This window comes from Camelus dromedarius, chromosome 14, assembly GCF_036321535.1.
Source record: "Camelus dromedarius isolate mCamDro1 chromosome 14, mCamDro1.pat, whole genome shotgun sequence".
Classification (NCBI taxonomy): domain Eukaryota; kingdom Metazoa; phylum Chordata; class Mammalia; order Artiodactyla; family Camelidae; genus Camelus; species Camelus dromedarius.
The window spans coordinates 31,649,869-31,669,315 of record NC_087449.1 but is presented as its reverse complement, the minus strand read 5'-3'; the positions used below and the strand labels follow the sequence as shown (position 1 = coordinate 31,669,315).

At 50.6% G+C, this 19,447-nt stretch overlaps 2 protein-coding genes across 7 annotated transcripts in view; one reads left to right on the top strand and one right to left on the bottom strand.

Moving 5' to 3' along the window:
• ACOT11 (acyl-CoA thioesterase 11) overlaps positions 1–19,447 on the top strand; it is a 67,593-nt gene that overhangs the window by 37,964 nt on the left and 10,182 nt on the right. The window contains exon 16 of one of the 5 annotated variants that reach the window (XM_064493549.1): positions 17,600–17,684. The exons of the other annotated variants lie outside the window; for them this stretch is intronic. Coding sequence (XP_064349619.1) covers positions 17,600–17,635 — 36 coding nt within the window. The 3' untranslated portion in view covers positions 17,636–17,684. Of the gene's footprint in view, positions 1–17,599; positions 17,685–19,447 lie in introns of those variants that run through there. 5 annotated transcript variants of the gene reach the window in all.
• Positions 57–10,919, bottom strand: FAM151A (family with sequence similarity 151 member A). 2 transcript variants are annotated; one of them, XM_010984595.3, is made up of 8 exons: positions 10,633–10,919; positions 9,373–9,519; positions 5,925–6,077; positions 4,668–4,827; positions 3,008–3,232; positions 2,132–2,271; positions 1,239–1,382; positions 57–817 (listed from the first exon to the last, which is right to left on the bottom strand). In XM_010984595.3, the coding sequence occupies exons 1-8, from the start codon at positions 10,757–10,759 to the stop codon at positions 144–146; spliced, it is 1,770 nt and encodes a 589-aa protein (XP_010982897.3). In that variant the 5' UTR covers positions 10,760–10,919; the 3' UTR covers positions 57–143. The 2 variants fall into 2 exon arrangements, with proteins under 2 accessions (XP_010982897.3, XP_064349623.1); XM_064493553.1 differs by lacking the exon at positions 2,132–2,271 and having other exon boundaries at positions 3,147–3,232.

Here is a 19,447-nt window from a genome sequence, read left to right as displayed (position 1 = left end):
GCCACCTCACACCCATTCCCATTCCATCCTGCCCCGAGGACACATGTGCAGTGCACTGAGGAAGGCAGAGGCATTTATTTCTTCCCGCCTCCCCCTTGGGAAGCCTCTACCCAGGGGTCTGCCAGCCCAGCACCCCTGGGTGGTCAGTTTCTACCAACATCTGCCAGCAAATCTTCGCGGTAACTCTGGGGTAGCTTGTAGTAGACTCGGGTCTTATCCACGGCTCTGGCTGCCAGCAGCACTCCCCGCACAGATGCGTAGTTGCCCCGACCAGGGTTGTGCTCCACTGTGACAGTGGCCCGGGGGGAGGCTGCCAGCAGTCTGTCCACCACGCCAGCTGTGCTCTGGCCCAGCAGCCCAGCCTGCAGCTGGAAGGACACAGGTTGCCAGAGGCCCTGGCATAGATCCAGCATATCTGTGAGCAGCTGTTCCCTGTAGCCACTGCCCAGCACTTCCTCAGGCCAGCGTGGTGCCACTGTCACATGGGGGAAAACCTCAGCCATAGCTGTAAGAAACTCCCTGCCAGCCATGTAGCCAGGGACCACAAAACTCCCATGGGAGATTGTGGCCCCGACCCACACAGGCCTAGACAGGTGGCCTAGGGCAGAGAGGTGGGCCAGCATGGCCAGGGTTGGCCGGAGGGCTGTGGGCTCTGCAATGTGCACATGGACGCCCCAGCGTCGGGGGTGTGTGGCCAGCTGCTGCAGGCAGGACTCCAGCGTCAGGGCACGGCCATCTGGGGCACGCACGATGGGCATGGGGTTCTCAGCTGCGGGCTCCTGGAGGCCAACGTTCAGCAGGATCATGCCTTCTCTGTCTGGAAGAGGTAGTGCAGGAAGAGTGTCTAGGGTTTAGGTTATCCTGGGGTGTCAGAGGCCCTTGCTGAAGCTAAAGGGATAGCAGGGGGGTAATGGGACCTGTTGATGGGATCTGGGTTCCAGATGAAAGGGCTGCTTTATAAATGTGCCCGGGGCTCGTGAGAATTAACCAATAAGCCGTTAACTTAGTTCTGGGCCCTTGCCTATGGCTTGGCCCTGGGGCCCGTGCCCGCCTCTCCTGCAGCATGATGTGACTGCGGGCTCACAGGTGCTGGTCTGAAGGCCCCACACTCTTGCCAGCACTGTACTCCCTAAGCGCGCAGCTGTGTTGCCATGGTAACTGAGGCCTGAGGTAGCTCCCCCAGCATTGGAAGCCCTCATGGGAAAGCTAGGCGCACAAGGACTGCAGGCAGACCTTACCTGGGAGGCCCACTGTTGCTGTGCTTCCATGGCCCCGAATGTCAGGAACCAGCCACTCCACACTCAGACTGCTACCCCCAGGGAGTTGGAGAAATGGGGTCAGGCTGCCCCCAGTGTAGTAGTTTTGCTTCCGTGAGGCATTCACTGTGGGACAAATTGCCAAGATGAAGTGACCACCAGCCGTGGGGCACCTTCTATGTAGCATGGCCCTATACACATCCTCCCTAAGCCTCACAGCAAGCTTCCAGGGAGCTGTAACTCCCTGTTTTGTAGATTACAGGTGACTTGCCCAAGGTCCTATAGCCATGAGGCAGAGTTGCTTTGATTAGAACCTGATGGAACCAGATCCATCTGGCTCCAAAGCTGGTATTCTTTCCCCTCGCCTAGATGGCTCCCATGGCAGGAGTGTTGGGTCTGCTGGGTCCCCTTTGAGATGACTTAACTGCAGGCTCTCCTAAGTTTGGAGTCCAGGGAATGAGGGTTTGGACGAAGGAATAGGTAGTGTCTGGATCATTGATTAGCAGGTACGGTGGAGCGGCCATTTTCTGAACTGCCAGAGTAACTCTCAGAGGAGCTGTGTTACAAGGGGAAGCAGATGGGGTTTGGAATTTGCTGGTTCCAGTCTGAGCTCTGCTACGTACAAGCTGAATGACTGTGTAAATTACATAACTGTTCTGTGAAATGGAATCCATGCTTCATGGATCTATGAGACTTAGACAGCATATTGTATCGGGGTCGCATACAATTGATGCTTAAAACAATTCCTTCCTCCCATCCCACCCAGGATTTCCCCCTGCCAACGCTCCACCCTTCCTAGCTCTGCTCCACCAATTGCTGCCCTGTGTGGAATCCAGCCCCACCGCCCTCCCCACCCTCCCCAGACCCCTCCCTACTGGCAAGCTGCCTGAACTGTGACAGGACAGGCTCGAAGATGTCATAGTAGACTTGGTGGGGGGCGGTGTTGTCCCGGATGTAGAGGAGATCATCCACTGACACGGAGTCTGAGGTGGCCTGCCACAGCGTCAGGCTGTACCTGGGGCCCAGAGAGCCGGCTCAGTGCCTGTTGGGCTCAGCAGTCCTCAGCCCCACTTCTGTGCTCAGAGCTAGACCCTAGCTGGGCAGGGGCAGAGCACTACCTCCTTCCTGGGGGCAGAAGAAACCACAGAGGCTTAGATGGAGGGAGGGGATGGCCTGCCCTGCCTCCTCACTTGGAGTATCTATTTTTGGATCTTGCCTTAGGAAAAAGACAAGGACAGGAGAGATGGGCACAGGGGGTAGGGGGAGAGGTCAGGTATGAAGAGGGGAAAGGGGCAGCCTCCAGACTCCTGTGGGGAGAGGCTAAGGAAGGTGGTGCTGGGCAGCTGGGAGCAGAGTGCAGGGGTGGGGATGGGGGTTTCTCAATCCCTACAGAGCTATCCTGGGGCAGAGGCTGCAGGTGCAATCTGTGCAGCCCCAGGGGCACAGCCAGCTCCCATGGGAGAAAACTGGGAGGCAAATTGTGTCTCAGCATAAACACTTTCCAACAGGCAAGATTATCTACCAATGAACAGGCTGCCTCAGGTGATAGTGAGCTGCCCATTACCAGAGGTATATAAGCAGGAAGCAGGGAAGCAGGGACACTGTAGGGAAAGGGGGCACCAGAGGGGGTTGGACCAGATGATCATTAAGACTCTTCTAGCCATGAGCACCTGGGATCTTCCTGGAGCATCAGTGCCTGGGAATGGGTTTGGAGAGAGCAGGGGCTGTGGCAGGGGCCTGGGAGCTCTCACCTCTCAGACTGGCCCAGCAGCCAGCTGAAGTAGGGCCAGGCAGACCGCGCCATGAGAGCGTACAAAGGGAAGGTGACCTTCTGTGGCAGTGCTCCCACCAGCTCCTGCATCTTCTCCACCATGGCTCGGGTATACGTACTGTTCGGGAACATGGGCAGGTAGAGGGTGGTCCAGCCTGTAGACAGGGTTGCCTCAGGATATTTCTCCTGGGCCAAGGCCAGGAACCTGAAAAGGATAAAAGATGCTGGTCTTTTAGAGCCCCTTCCTCATCTCCTGGGTTCCCATCAATGCTAAGAAGAGGCAGGACCTATTGCATCTATGAGATAAGGGCAGAGTCCTAAGGAACAGAAGTCCCACAGTAAGGCTTGGACTTTGGTGTCCGGCAGGTCTGGATTTGGGTCCTGACTCTGTGACCTTCGGTAGCTCACCCAACCTCTTTGATTCTCAAAGATGGCATCCTTTCAAGCAGGACAGGGCTTCTTAAACATCCCTACCTGGACAGGGGGCACGCAGTCCAGAACCCTGGGTGTGGGATCTGGGTTCTGTCATCTGTGGAGTCTCTGAACTTCCAGATTTTATTTTAAAATTTTATTCAAATTTTGCCCTGATGTGGATTTTAATAGGCAAATAATCACTCTTTCCCTCTCCCCAAAATATTGAGTAAAATCATTCGGAGAAGATGAACCACATTTATCTTGGGCCACTGACTACATTTTCAAACTGCTGCTTTCCAGATGCACCTCAGTTTGAGAATCATGATAAATATTGGATGGATGGATGGTTGGCTGGCTGGCTGGAAAGATGGATGGATGGATGGATGGATGTAGAGATGGATGGTAAAGAGCATGAGGGTTAGAATCATAAAAGCCTGGCTCTGAATCTCTGCTCTGCGTATTACTAGACTTAGGCAGATCATTTAATTTTAGTGAGATAGTTCCTGTATTAACAAAATGAAAATAATAGTACCTACCTCATTGTCATTGTAAGAGTTAAATGGTATTCTACAACTAAGGTACTTAAAACAGTGCCTGTGATACATAATAAACAGTCAACAAATTGAGCCTCAATTATTGTCAGTTTTCTCATCTGCAAAATGAGGAGGAAAAAATGCTCCTAACCTGGCATTGCTATGTGAAAATCAAACTCAGATATAGTCTCTCCTTATATGTGGTCCTTTTTTGTGAATTGGAGAGCACCATGTAGCTGATGTACGTGATGGCTGTTGGTGGCAGTGCTGGGATTTCAGGGGCCTGGGGAAGGAGTCAGGGCTTTAGACTTTTCTAGCAGGCCAAGTCCTGCCCTGGTCACTGGACTAGACCTTGCTTGCCCTCCAGGAGTAAACGGTATAGTAGGGGTGACAAACCTGTAACCTGACAATGATAACGCAATGAAATCAGGACTGTGTTAAGAGGAAGTGTGGGTGAAGGCCCTCAGCAGCCTTGGGTGTCAGGGAAGTTTCTGGGATAGGTAATGACTGGGCAAAGTTTCATCAGGAAATGGGGGAAAGGCATTTAAGGCAGCAGAAACAGCATGTGCAAAGGCTCAGATGTTGCATAGTGTGGCTGGAGGCAAATTCAGCAAAGGTCCCCTGAGGACCTACTGTGCCAGATGTTGAAGGAAGAGGACTGGACACAGCTTGGGCAGAGAGGTGAACACTTACCGTGTGGCATTGATCTCTATTGGGATGGGGACGTTGGGGCCCCTCTGGATGTCGGCATTGATCCACACAGGTCTCCGGACTCTCCCCTCCGATGTCAGTCGCCGCAGGAGGTCCAGGGAGGGGCCCACAGCCTTGATGCTCTTGAAGTCCAGTTTGATGCCTGTGGGGAGAGGTCCAGGGGCTTGAGGAACTGGTCCCTCATGCTCCAGGAGGAAGGAACCAGAAGACATGACTTACTGGGGCAGAGAAAGCAGGTATGGGGGTGGTGGTACGGGAAAGATAGGGACCAGATTCTGGCCTGGCGTTAAGAAGGGCTTTCAAACAAGCAGAGCTAACCTGAAGAGGAAGGTCTTGGTTCTGCAGGAGTGAGCTCCCATCCCTCATCCCCAAAGGGAGGAAGCAGAGGACGGCTAAGGGCCTGGGACCTGGGGCTGGTGCAGGGGTTGTCAAGCATCCGATGAAAAGGCACTGTGATTCTTGAGCTGGCAGGCTCAGGGCCACTCGAGCCTGTGGGAGGTCATTGGGTCTTTGGGAGGGGGCATGTGAGTGGAGGAGGGTTGTCTATGTAGAGGAAGGACCCAGCGTGAACAATAGCCCATTCTGTTGAGGGGGGTGGGGGCTGGGAATGACGGGAAAAGCCAGAGATGAGGGTGGGAAGTTAGAGAAGGATGTTAAAAGCCAGGCCAAGGAGATCACACTTTGTCCTGAGGACAGTGGGGAGCCATGGATGGTTAAAGCTGGGGAGTGACATGACAATTGGCATTTTGGAAAGCTCACTCAGGTAGGGGTTGAGTTTGAAGGAAGGAAACCAGTAAGGAAGGAGGTCCAGGGGGAAAATGATGTGGCTGGGGCTGAATCAAGGGGTAGGATTCAGGGTTAGAACTGGCAGATGCAGCAGATGAGTGTATGTGGGGGATGAGGGAGAAGCATTAGGGGGATGTCTGGATTCTGACTGCAATTGGCAAAGAGACATGGGAGGGGAAGGTGGAATTTGGTTTTGGGCATGTGTGTCCAGTTCTGTGGATTCAGGAGGGAACACCCTGCACGAGGTTGGCCCTTTGCAGCTTATCCTGCACTTTTACATCCCTCATCTCACCAATCTTCGGAGCCCAGGCCTCTAGGGTGTGGGCTGGAAAGCCGAGGCAACAAGCAACTTCTGACGGGGACTGGAATTGCCTCCCAGTGGAGAGATCCTTGACATGTGGCTTGAGGACCAGGGGGCTGGGCAGCCAGGGAGGGGCTGAGAGAGGTCCTTACCCTTCTGAGAAGAGGTCAGCACAGTCTCCAGCCACTGCTCCAGGGTGTTGTCACTGTAAATCGCTGGGGGGTGCGCCATGATTGGAAGCCCTGTCTCGTTGGCCGTGCCAAGTCCTTCTACTGTGACATCTGCCTCTAGGACCATGGCATCGCCTGTGCAAGAGGACAAACTCAATCAGTCCCTTTTTTCTCATTTATAACACGTTTATTACAGAACATTTGGAAAATACAGAAAAGCAGAAAGAAGGGAAATAGTCACCTACATTTCCATCATAGTTCATTTTTGATGTATTTTCTTCCATTTTTATCTATGTATAGTTTTTACCAGTTGAGACCATGCTGCATTTATAATTTTTAATCCTTTTCTTTCAATATTATAATGCATGTTCACAATCCTTTCTACGTCTCATTAGAAAAAAAAGCTGCAGAATTCCTGATGGAGGGCACTCACCCTGCTTTAGTTAGCCACTCCCTTATTCCTGAGACATTTCAGTAGTTTCTAATCTTTGCTACTAATAAGTAACGATACAATTTTATTCTGATTTTCTGATTATTTCTGATCCTGACTTGCAGAATTTGAGTCAGGGCAATGCAGGGTCGTTTTTAAAGCCCATATGATCAAATTACTGTCTAGAAAAATTCTTCTGATTCATGTTCTGTTCAGAAGTACATAAGCTGGTCCATCTCCCGGCACCCTTACAGCACTGAGCATTGTTATTTTTATCTCCTAAATTCACGCAGTTAACTCGGTCAGGTGGCTGTGTCATTCCTGCCCTGAGAGTTCAGTCCAGAGAGAGCTAAGGCCTTTCCAGTGAGAAGCAGACCTGGAAGAGCTGACCAGGGTCTCTGCCCAGGGAACAGAGTGCGGGGAGGGCGGGGTGGCTCCCGCATCATCTCAGACAGCTGGCATGAGGAGGGGCCTCTTCTGGTTTATATTTGCAGTGTCCTGACCATTCTCACTTCCCTCCAAGTCCATTCTCTACACAGCCACTAGAGTGAGTGTTCCAAACATGTACCTGATCGTGTCACTTCTATTAAAAAACAAAAACAGCCCTGCCCTTTGCCCTGAGAATCAAATCCAAACGCCTGACCATGAATGACCAGGCCCTGGCAAATTTTCCAGTCTCATCTTGAATTCCTCTTTCCCTCAATCTCTAGGTTCCATCCACTCCTGCTTCTCCAGCATTAATGTGCACACAGAAATCACCCAGAAACTGTTAAAATGCACGTTCTGATCAGTAGGTCTGGGGCAGGGCCTGAGATGTCTAACAAGCTCCCCCATGATGCCCATGCCGCTGGTCCGTGGACCACACTTTGAGTATCGGGGCTCAACTATCTTGTCCTCCCATCCCTGGGCGATTCCATGTGGCTGGCTGTTGCCTTGGCAACACTCTTCCCTCTGCAGCTTTACTAGGCCACCTCCGGCTCATCTGTGGGTGTTGGCTTAAAATATCACTTCCTCAAGGAGGCCATCCCTGAACCCCACACCCAGTCGAGTTAGGTCACCTGCTTCTCCTCTGAGCACTCAGCCCCCGTGTAATTGCTCGCTCAGCATCAGTCGTCCTGAGTGTAAGTGCCAGGGAGCAGGGTCTGGGTCTGCACTGACCATCACTTGCACATCTGATGCCAAGATGGTATCAGGCCTAAAAAGGAGCTTCAGAAATGTTTGTTGGATGATGAATGACAGAATGAATGAATGATAGAGAAGTTAAGGTCAACCAGCCCGGGTCCAGAAAGGTGGAAGAGCTTGCCCAAAAGTGCAGAGGAGTTTTACAGATTTCTCTAACACCTAGATGTCTGGATATCCAGGAGGGGAAGGAAGCTGAGTGCCAGGCTGTCCCCAGCACTGAGCAGGTACTTGGCCTCGTCCCATTTCATCCTCATGTTATTCCTTCTGCCCAGAGGTTGCGGGTCCTGGTGTTTTCACTGGCAAGATGGGGATGAGCCTCCCGCCTCAGGCCCTGACTTGCAGGATATGGACATAAAAGCACCTTGTAAACCGTGAAGGGCAGTATGAAGGTAGCCTTTATTTTTATGGCTTGAACACAAAGTCCTTTCTTATCTTAACTTTTAGTTATCTGGGAATGCAGAGAGAGGGGTCCAAAGGGTTTGGGGCCCAATAAGGCCCAGAGAAGCCAGGCCCAAGCCGGGCAGCTGGGCAGGTAAGAGGGTAGCTCAAGAGAATGGGTGCTAAGGGGTCTCCTTCCCCATCTAAGGGGGCCATTTCCAGTCTGGGGAAGATGGGGCTGCTCTGGGAGAGAGTCCTGGTGACCCTCCGATGCTGCTGCCTTGCTGGATCTACACCAGCCGTCTCCCTTGAGACACTGCGAGCTCCATGAACCCCAGGTCATGTCTCAGTCATTTCTAAACCTTCCTTCTGACCTGGGTCCAGAGCACAGGCCCAGAAAATGTTTAGTGAAGTGGACTAAAGACTGATGGACCTAACCTGCCTCCTTGTGATCGCCACCTGGTTCCACCTTCCTCCTAGAAATTTTCTCCCTTGTCATCAGCACCTGTTATGTGCCTTCCAGATGCTGAATCTGGGGGCTGACTTGTTTGGGTAGGGATTTGAAGAAGGGACAGGAAATGAGGGAAAGATCAGGTTCCTGCAGCCACAGTAGAAGCCCTGGTCCTCAGGGGCACAGTCAGGTGGGAAGGAGTGCTGCTCCCCAGAGGGAGCAGACTGGACGTTACCAGGCATCCCAGATGCCAGGAGCTCTCTGCCTCACATCCGGCAGAAGAGCACCATGGCTGTGTGCCCACCCTGAACCCAAGACTGCCAGCTTCTAGTCCCAGTCCTAACACTTGCAAGCTGTGTGACCTTGGGTGGGTTACTGGTCACTCTCTCTTGCCTTTGGAGATGGCTAGCACTCTGTCTATGGAGTGTGTAAATCTACTTTTGCTTTAACCACCCCCATGCCTCATGGCCTCCCTGACCCTCTGAGATGGCCCACACCAAACTTTTCTGAGCCTTCATTTTTCTTCTGTCAAATGGTACCCACAAAACTTTGCTCATGGCCCCAGGAGGCCCCACGTGGAATGGGAGCATGTGTCCGCACAGGAATCAGCTGCTGACTGGCTCCCATAATCATTCTGAATCAGAGACTCAGGAGCTTTTTTGGTTTACTCAGGTTTTCACAGCTTGTTTTTGGTAGTGCTGGAGGTCAAACGCATCTTCTGGCTTCCTTAGGCTTTGAGGGCAAAGGCCTCCTGAGTGGGGAAGCAGTCTCCTGACAAGCCATTGGAGGGAGGGCAGGACATGAGCTTGGAACCAGACATCTCTGTACAACCTAAGCCAGTCACTTAACCTTTGAGCCTCCACTTCCTCAAGTGGAGAAAGGCAAGATACCCATCAGAATGCCTCCTTGTAGGTAGAGCTCCCTTAGCCCCTCCTCTGCTCTCCCTCCATCTCCCCCCAGCCTGTCCCAGTCCTGGCGACTGGACTTACTGCTGAGGGCAGCCTTCATATCCTCCTGGCTGTTGGCAGCGTGGTACCAGTTGACCAGCAGGCCATCCCTTTGGCTGATCTGACCCAGGCTCAGTAGGTAGTCCAGCATGTCTGCGTCGGGGCGGCAGACCGCATCCTGCTTACAGCCTGGAGTCAAGACCAAGAGGGCTATTAGCATCAGTTCTCGCCCAGCCCAGGACTCCCATCTGTACATCCCACTGACCCTCCCTGGTTCCCCAGGGGGTGTCCAGCATGGCATCTAGGAGATAGACAGTGGACCCCGGAGTCCCCCAGAGTCATCAGTGCTGCGTGAGAGAGAAATACATGGGTTCCTGGGTGTAAGGAGGCTTTGAACCAGCCTGGGGGTGTTAGGAAGTTCACTGGGAAGGGAACACGTAAGGGAGACCGAGAAGGATGATGTGTGAATTTGACCAAAAGAGAGGACTAGGTTATTCCACGCAGAGAGAACAGTATAAGCAAAAGCTTGGCCACAGGAAAAAGTGTGATTGCCTAAGGGAATGGCCCCTGGCCCAGTACTGATGTAGAGAAATGGAATAGGGCAAAATTAGAAAAAAGGGCTGTGATCAGGTTGTAAATGGCCTTGGGTGCCAGCAAAGGAGTTGAGTGTGTGCTGGAGACAGCAGGCAAGGATCTCCTTGGTGGCAGAGCGAGCATGGGCTGGTGAGAGCCAGGCTGGTGGCAGGCAGAGAGTCTGTGTGGGAGGGGGAAGATTGCTGCAGGGGTTCAGCAGGAGATGGAGGACTGAGAGGTCAGAGTGGGAGGGTAGATGATGGAAAGGAAGAAGCCTTGAGGCGCAGGGCTGAAGATACAGGAGGAGAGGAGGTGCTCCCAGGTCCCCGTGTGAATGGAGGAGCCCTTCACTGGGAGAGGGCGCAGGGACCAGCAGGTGGTGGTGGGGAAAGTTCAGCTCAGTCAGCTGAGTTTGAGATGTCCCTGTGACTCCCCAAGAAGGAATCTGGGGGCACAGAAGGAGGTTGGGCTGAAGACTGAGATTCTGTGGTCCTCAGGCAGCTGAAGCCAGGCAAAGGAGGAAGGGAAAGAAAGTTAACGGGACCTTCTGCTTGGGGTGAAGTCTTAGTGGGATTGGTGGATAGGAGAGGCAAGTCAAGCTGTGGAAGGAGGATGAGTAGGGATGGGAGAGGAGGCCATCAGAGCTATCAATGTGGACAGAGCCTTGGTGGGGACAAGGAGGGAAGGATGGGCGAAGCCAGCCAGGTGGCATGACCGGGAGGCCCCTACCTGGTTGGGTGTGCTCCTGCAGTGTGAAGCACAGGACCATCCCGATGGCGAACACTACAGCCACACTGGCCCCGCTGACAAGGGCCCACTTGGTCTGACTGTTCAAGCACCCCTTCCTGCGGGCCATGATGACCTCTCCAGGGAATGACCCACCACTCCTTTTGGTGCAGTCTCCTGAGGCTCTGCGAGCTGGGGTCGAGTGGGAGGCAGGAGCCCCCAGCAGCACCTACTTCTCCCCCAGGACAGCCAGCTCCTGCAGGCCTGGAATGTCCCAGATGAAGACAGCTCCCGAGGCCCCTCCTACCTCCCGGCCCTCCTCCTCTTCCTTGTCTCTCCCAGGATCTTAACAGGTCAAGCAGAAAATCCTGCCACCCCCAAAATAACCTTTGAGCTCATTAAGAGGCAGCAGAAGATGTTGGACGGAGCCCTCACCTGCTGCCTGTCGGCCCCTGCCTGGGGGTTGGGAGACCAGGGACCCAAAACAAGCTTGACCTTGGCTTCCTGAAGACCTGCAGGTTTTCTGGACCTAGTCTTTCCCCTGCATAAAAGGAGGCAACTGGATGGCCCTTCCCTCTTTCTGCCCCACCCCAGGGAGTCGCAAAGTTCAGGCTAAGGTGGGTGACAAGGGCAGATTAGATCTGCCTGAGGAATATGAATTTTCCTTCGATTCCTGATATATTATCTAACTGGGATTGAAACTGATAGGCCTGGCATGCTGGCCTGAGTTGCTATAGGCCACTCCTGACTCAGCGAGTCCACAGGGAAGGGACTGCGTCACCATCTGGCACAGATGGTGTCCTAGGAACCCTGGTGTGGGAAGGCAGTTAGAGACCACCTTATTTTCAGTGATCCTGGAGTTTAAATGAGTCCAAGAATCATCTGTAATGTGCACAGGGACTTTGGCTTACAGAGGTTCACAGAGGAATCCAGCAGGATCCCTGGTGATGGTCGTGTGTGTGTGTGTGTGTGTGTGTGTGTGTGTGTGTACAAGAGTGACTAGAAGGATGAATGATGCCCAGGTGGGCAGATGGTGGGAATCCGAGAGGTAGGGTGCAGGTTGGGAGGGAGTTGGGTTCAGGCCTTGTGGAGTCATGGGGGCTGTGTGTCATCCTTGAAGAGCTGCCCAGGAAGGAACTGGATACAGAGGTCTGAGGCTCTGGAGCAAAGATGAGGGTGTGAGCATTACTTCTTGCCTAAAGCAAAAGGAGAAGAGGGTAGAGGCAGACATTTGGGGACCACTGACTTTAGGGATAGTGGAGGAAGAGGAATCAATCAGGCATAGTGGGACAGAAGGAAGGGGTCCCAGGAGCCAATGGGAGGGTCACTTCAAGAAGAAAGTGTTGTGGGATACAACAAGGCAGCCAGCTGGTGACATGGTGGTAAAAGAATTTACCAGTTAAAGTATGAGAATAGAAAAGGAGTTTATTAGGGGTATGCTGTCATAGACAATAGTGGGCCACACAGGCGAGGGGTGTCTGTGTGAGCCCTGAGGGCCGGTTGTTGGGGTCTTTTATAAGGTTGGGTTACAAGGTGCCTGATCGGTTTGTGCGCAAGTCTCTGATTGGTGGTAGGTGAGGTGAGAAGTTTGGGGCCCGTGAAGGGTGGTGGGGTTTGACTCTGATAAGGTTGTCATTACCTGGGGTTATCAGTTTGTTAGGGGAGACACACCCATTAAAGAATGTCAGACATTTGAGAGCCCAGAAATGGGGGTCGTTGTGAGACAGGAGGGAAGAGGGCAGAGCACAGCCATTCAAGGAATGACAGCAGTTAACACCAAAATGGTGGAAGATTCAACTCCCGGTTGGCCTTGAGGATTAAGAGTGCAGGAGGTTTGACTTCTAGTAGACTTTGAGCTTCATTATTTGCTCATTGTAACATATTAGCATGGTGAATAGCATGCCCACAGGTGTCATGACAGTCCCAAGGCTAACCACAAAAGGTCAAAGAGTGGGTAGTGGCCAAATTCCTGGGAATCCCAGCCCCTTCCCCAGAGCAGTTGGAATGGTCCCACCTGTAGGCGTGTGAAGCTACTGAGCCCATAAAAACTGGCAACACTATGCCTAGTGGTCCTTTTTCACTCGCTCCTCTTCGGAGACGGCCTGCACTGTCTGTGGAGGGTGTACCTACTTTTACTTAAACTTGAGCACCCAATTCCCACACCTCTTTCCTTGTCTTTCTCTTGCCTTACACTCTATGCATTATGCATCTCTCTAAGTAAATCTACCTTTATTCAACTGTGGCTTGCACTTGAATTCTTTCCTGAGTGAAGCCAAGGACTCACACTTGGCGGGGCACATCCCAGGAGCTCAACTGAGACCTGGGACATGGCCCTCCTCACACCCCACATCCGTTTTTCCTGCATCACTAGCTCTGGGGGCCCACTCGTGCCCTATGACATGAAGTAGGAGAGGAGAACGCCGGGGTTGTCAGGGACTCCAGCATGCATTCTAAAGGTAGAGCTGCCATTCTAAAGCTAACGCTGCAAGAGTGGGCTCACAGCCGGAGGATGTGCTAGTAGCAGGGCTTGGGGTGGGAGTGGGAGGGTGGGATATGATGGAGACACAGGGGATTAGGAGCACAGAGGTGGAGCCCTAACCTCCTAGGTGGGCCCAGAGTCTTTCAGAGGAGGCCTGGAGAACTTGGAGACCCATGATGAGACAGGAGGGAAGGGAGCAGGGCACAATTGTTGAAGGAATGACACAGCAATTGAGGACAGGACAAACTGGTTAGAACCAAGATGGCAGAAGGTTTGACTTCCAGTTGACCTTGAGCCTCATGTCACACCCACAGGCACCATGACAGTTCCTAGGCTGACCATAAAAGGTCAAAAGAGATTGGAGCCCAATTCCTGGAAATCCCCACCCCTTTCTCAAAATAGTTGCAATAATCCCCCTACTTGTTAGCATATGAAAGTACCAAGCCCATAAAAGCGAGCAATCCCGCATCTCATGGTGTCTCTCTCTTGCCTTCTGAGATGGCTCACGCTCTGTCTGTGGAGTGTGTATCTCTCTAAATAAACTTGCTTTCACTTTACTATGCGTCGCTCTTGAATTCTTTACTACATGAGGCAAGAACCTATTCTTGGGCAACAATGGGGGACTGGGGCTAAGGACGGACATCCCAGACAAGGGTGCAGCGTGTGTGTGTGTGTGTGCGCGTGTATGTAACGAGCAAAGGCATGTGGGAGAAGGGCTTGCTCAGGATGGTGGGGTGCAGTGGGACTGGATCCTGTCAGGTGGGAAATGGGGGTGTTCAGGAGAGGAGGTTGGGGGGTGAGCAGTGCTGGGTCACCCCAATAAAGAGCTTGGTGCCAGCCTGGAGGGGATGGGGAGCCTTCACTTATAGGAAAAGCAGGAGAGAGGCCTGCTCAGCTTGGATTTTGGATGGTGATTCTGGAAGCTGGTATTGAGAAATGGCTGGAGACGTCCCAACCATCCCTAACACCGGGGACATCCAATTTTAGTACCCCCGGCCCTGGCCCTGCCATCGAGCCACATGACCTCCCACGCCATTCTGCTCAGAACAAGCAAAGGCCCACTGGGGTTTGAGGCCCAGGCTCTGTTAACCTGGGTTACTTCAATCCCTTCTGTTACCTGAAAATTAGGTTCACCTCTTGTGGGCGTCGAGTCAAAACACACCACCAAGCCAAAGATCCGGAGAAGGAAGGATTTATTACCTGCAGCAAGTAAGGAGAACACTTTCTTTCCCAAAGCAGTGTCTTCACGAACAGCAAAATTGGGAAAGTTTTAAGCTAAGGGTACAAGCACATTCATGTAAGGGCTTTAGCAGAGGAGAATTCAGCATAGAATTGGGACAGAGATTGACAGAGTCCAGGCTTTAGTTGATTGAAGTCATGAAGGTCACGAAAAGTCAACATAATTATTCAACCCTCCACCTGGGTGGGGGCCTTAGTTCCTGCAGAATTCAAAGATATGTGTCAGATTGTCATGTTTATCTCTTGAGGAGGAACTAGGACTCTGTTTTATGGCGGAGCTATTGTTTCTTGACAGCTTTTCCTTTGTCTCTGCATTCCCTCATGTCCCTTAAGATCATTAATTGCTGAGACCTGTTCAAGGGCAAGCATTGTGGCCAGGCTTAGATCACAAAATGGCTTAGGCCAAAAATGGCTTCTCTTATGGCAAGAAAGACATGCTTCATTCTCTTTTTCTGGAGACCCCCTACCCTATCTGCTTACACCCTCCACCTTGACATATTACTAGGAGAAGAAATCAAGGTTGTTAGGATGCACCCCCATTTCAGATGTGGAGCAGAAACCTTTACAGCCTTTAGAGCAGGTCCTGCAGGAAGTTCAGCTCACTGTGCCCTGATAGCTTCTGGGAGGCAGTGTCTATCTCCCCTTCCCACCTTTCCACCCCTCCCCATTCCCCGGAGGATCCCATCAGAGTGTGGGGAAATACAGCTTTGTGTATTTATTAATGAAAAATGATTGATTCTTCCTGATCCCAGTTCCTGAACATTCAGCTTGCACTAGCTGGGGCCCCTGAACCCTGGGGATAATCTGACATGGACCCTGTTCCCGAGGCATTTAGAATCCAGGTGCAGGGTTAAGTCCGTGGAAGCAGAGCGGCCACCCCTGGTCAGGACTAAATGTCTGGGAAGCTCCCTGGAGGAGGCAGTGTTTGACCTGGACCTTGAAGGATTGGTAGGATCTCTTAGGGAGAAAATAACTTTTTCCCCTTATAAAAGCAGTACAAAAAAATTATTGGAAAATTTGGAAATATGGAAAAATAAATTATCATTCTTTAAAAATAAGGAGATTCACCAACCAGTTACAACTGATCGCTTTCATTTTATTGAAGACCTTTCCAATCTTTTCCAGTGCCTGTTTATTACTGGAATTTTTGCTTTGTTTTGCTTTTTTGGGAGGTGTATTTGTTTTCTGTTGCTGCTGTAACAAACTACCACAAATTTAGTGGCTTAAACAATACATTTTTGATCTTACAGTACAGCTCTGCAGGTCAGAATCTGAAATAGGTTTCACTGGGCCAAAACCAACATGTTGGTGTGGCTGAGTTCCTTTTGGAAGCTCTAGGAGAAAATCCATTTCCTGGCCTTTTCCAGCTTCTGGAGTCGGCCCACATCCCTTGGCTCCTGGCCTTATTCCTACATCTCCACAGCCAGCAAGGTTGGGCCTGGTCCTCAGCATATTGCCACTTCTCAGTCTCGCTTTCTCCTGCCTCTCTCTTCCACTTACAAGGGCCCCTATGATTGCACTGGGCCCACTCATTTTAAGGTCATTTAGTTAGTAACTTTAATTCCATTTGCAATCTTAATTCCCTCTGCATAGAAAGTAACATATTCACAGGTTCCAGGGGTTAGGATGTGGCTATCTTTGAGCAGCCATTATTCTACCTACCGTGGTGATGGCTAACTTCTGTTTCCCTTTAAAGGGTTTGGGCTCCACTGCCTGCGGGAGGCATTACAGCTAAGAACTACCTTCCAGCCCTGACACGCACCAACTGTGTGACTTACCTCAGGCATTTTTCACCTTTCTGTGCCTCAGTTTCCTCATTTATAACCTTGTAGGGTTGTTGTGAGCATTAAATGAATAAATCCATGTAAATCACTTGGGACAGTACCCAATGCAAACCAAGTGCTTGATAAAGATGACCTGTTGTTGTACATGTACATACAATTAAAAAAATAAATGAGTTTGTATCCTGCTTTTTTTCCCTCATATATAATGAGTATTTCCCTATATGATTGTAATTTTCATTTTTAATGGATGCATAAAATCTCATTCAATAGTTTATGGAACCATTACCTTCCATGTTGGATACTTGGATTGTTTATAATCTTTTACTAATAAGCAAATGCTCCAGTGAGCATTTCTGGTCACACTCCCGATTATGTTCTTAGGCCAGATCCTCAGAAGTGGGACTGCTTGGTTAAAGGATAAGCACATTTTTTAAGGCTTTCAGAATCTACTGAAAATTTCATTCTAAGAGATTTACATCATCCTAGAGCTGCATGGCTGGATGGGGTATCCACAGGAGGAGATGCTAAGAGGCAGTACCATTCCAGGCAGCATGACCCAAGGCTCGGAGGGAGATAGCCAGGGCACCCTAGGGGCAGGGAGAAGGCCTGTTTGATTGGCCATGAGGTCTGAGTGAGCACATGGTGGGATGTAAGGCTGCAGGGTGGGAAGAGTCCTGTTTCATTCGCCAGTTTTTTAAACAAGTTGATGGGTGGGTTTTTTAAACAAGTGAATGACATGCTGAGGTCTGTGCTTCCAGCAGGATGAATCTGCTGCAGTGTACAATGAATCAGGGAAATGCTAACAGAAGCGGGGAGCCCAGCGAAGAGGCTCTTGTTAGAAGCCAAGCAAGAGGAGAGGAAACCTGAATTAGGTGGGGGCAGTAAGAATGGAAAGGGGGGATATGTGGGTATTTTCATCAAAGAGTCTTTTGTACCTGGAATCTGACACCAGGTGGAGGAGGGAGAAGTCAGAGGACTTGCTGGAAGTTTTTAGCCTGTCTCTATGAGAATCAAGAACCCTGATAGAAATAAAGAAGTTGGCAGGAGGAACACGTTTTCTGGGAAGGAGATTCAGCTGAGACATGCTGCGTTACAGGTGTCCTGTAAGTGGTAGGGTATATAGATAGTGAACAAGCTTGGGGCAGGAAGTGTAGGTATGCGGCTGTTTCAGTCTCAGGCTGGGGTGTCCACATCTCCTGGCTCTTCCCTTGCCTTGCACTGAGTTGAACCCTGCAAGCAACGTTTCCCAGCCTCCCTTGTCACAGTGTTCCAGCTGCTTCAGCCAATGGGAGGCACTGGCAGGAGCATGGTGGGTGGGAGAAGGGGAGAGGCAGAGTATTTTGTCATCTCTGCCTCAGGGAGCGTGTTTAGCAACGAATGGCTCTGTTTCTCAGTGGCTCCGGCTCCCACCATGTGCCCAGGAACCTGGGCTCTGGTATCCCTGACTCCTGCCCATTTGTCTTCTCAGCTCATCCATCGCTGTGGAGCCACTTCTCTGGAATAAATTCCCTGTTTTAAACACTTAGCATGGTTTCTTACTTTTCTGGTTGAACGCTGACTGATCCAGGAGCCAACAGCATTGATGCCATAATTAAAGCAAGGAATGTGGAAGAAACCCCAGGTGAGAGCTATGAGACCCAAAGCCAGAATCCCAGGGGACACAGATGTAGGGAGTGGGGCGGGGCGGGGGGAACACAGGAGAAAAAGAGTCTGGGGCGGGGAGAGAACCAGCAGAGTGAAGTGCCCCAGAAGCCGAGGGAGGAAAAAGTCTTAAGTTTGGAGCATCACAAAGCAGATGCTCCAGAGAAGGCAGAGAATGAAGATGGAGGACAAGACTTTCAACTGAGCAATGTCCTCAGAGGCAGAGCCTCAGTGGAGAGGAGGTGACAGAGATCAGAGTGTTTAAGCAAAGGGCAGGGAGTGAGGCGGAGGAGGCCAGAGTAAGAATATGACTCATTTCTTCAGCAAATACTTACTGAAGACCTTGGGTACCAGGTATGCAAAGATGAATAAGACATCTCTGTTCTTACAGCAGTCTCAGTTTAATGAGGGAAATAGTCAAGTAACTGGAAATTTATAGCACACTGTCATAAAGTTCTGATCTATGCAGCAAGAGCAAAGGAGAAAGTCTTGATCTAGCTATTGGGAGGGGATCCTGGAGGACTTCCTAGAGAAGATACCCTTGGGCTTTGACAAATAAGTAGGAGTCATGCAGGTGAAATGAAGGAGGAATGGGAGGGAAACAGCATTCTGGATGGAAGGAACAGCATGAGAAAAAGCACAGAGGCAAGACACATCACTGTGAGTTTGGGGAAAACAGTGTGTTGCTAAAGCAGCAACTAATTGTGTAGGAGGAAATGGTAGGTGAGACTGGGGGACGATTCCAGTGGTATAATAAACTAGAAACATCAGTGAGAGCCAGAAGGCAGTGGGATATTAACTTTAATATGCTAAAATAAAATAACAGATATTCTTGAATGCTACATGCAGTGAAAATATTTTCAAGAATGAAGATAAAATATATTTTTTTGTAAACAAAAACTAAAAGAGCTTATCACTAGTAAACTCTTATTAAGGAATTTTTAAAGGCTATTCTCTAGGCAGAAGGAAATTGATCCCAGATGGAAGGTCTGAGATTGAATTTATTTTTTCTTTGGCTGGGGGAAGGTTATTTAGGTTTATTTATTTATTTTTTAATGGAAGTTCTGGGGATTGAACCCAGGACCTTGTGTGTGCTAAGCATGCACCCTCCTCTCCTGAGATTGAATTTAAAAGAATGAATGAACCAAACTTGGGTCTGCTTGCCTGCATGCAGTAAAACCAATCTACTGACACCAGGTTGTGGTGCGGGAAAGTGTAGTGTGTATTGCAGGGCATCCAGCAAAGAGTCCAGGCAACTAGTGCTTAAAAGACTCCAGCTCCCTGATGGTTTTCAGGGAAAGGTTTTTAAAGACAGGATGAGGGACGGGGATTGTGGAGAGTGTGATCAGCTCGCCGACATTCTTCTGATTAGTGGTGAGGTCTTCAAGAGTCAACCTCCTCAACCTTCTGGTTCCAACCGGTCTGGGGTCCGTGTGCTTGTGGGCAGCACACAGTTAACTTCTTTCACCTGGTGGGAGTTTCAGTATCTGCAAAACAGCTCAAAGGCTATGGCTCAGAATATTATTTATAGCCCTTGCGGAGGAACTAAAGGTCCTGGACTTTGTTTAATGGCTAAACTATTATTATTTTGTCTTGTTTGACTGTTTCCCTTTGCCTCTGCACATTCTCACTTCTCTGCTTAAATTTATTCTTTGGAACTTGGGGAAGGCCTAGA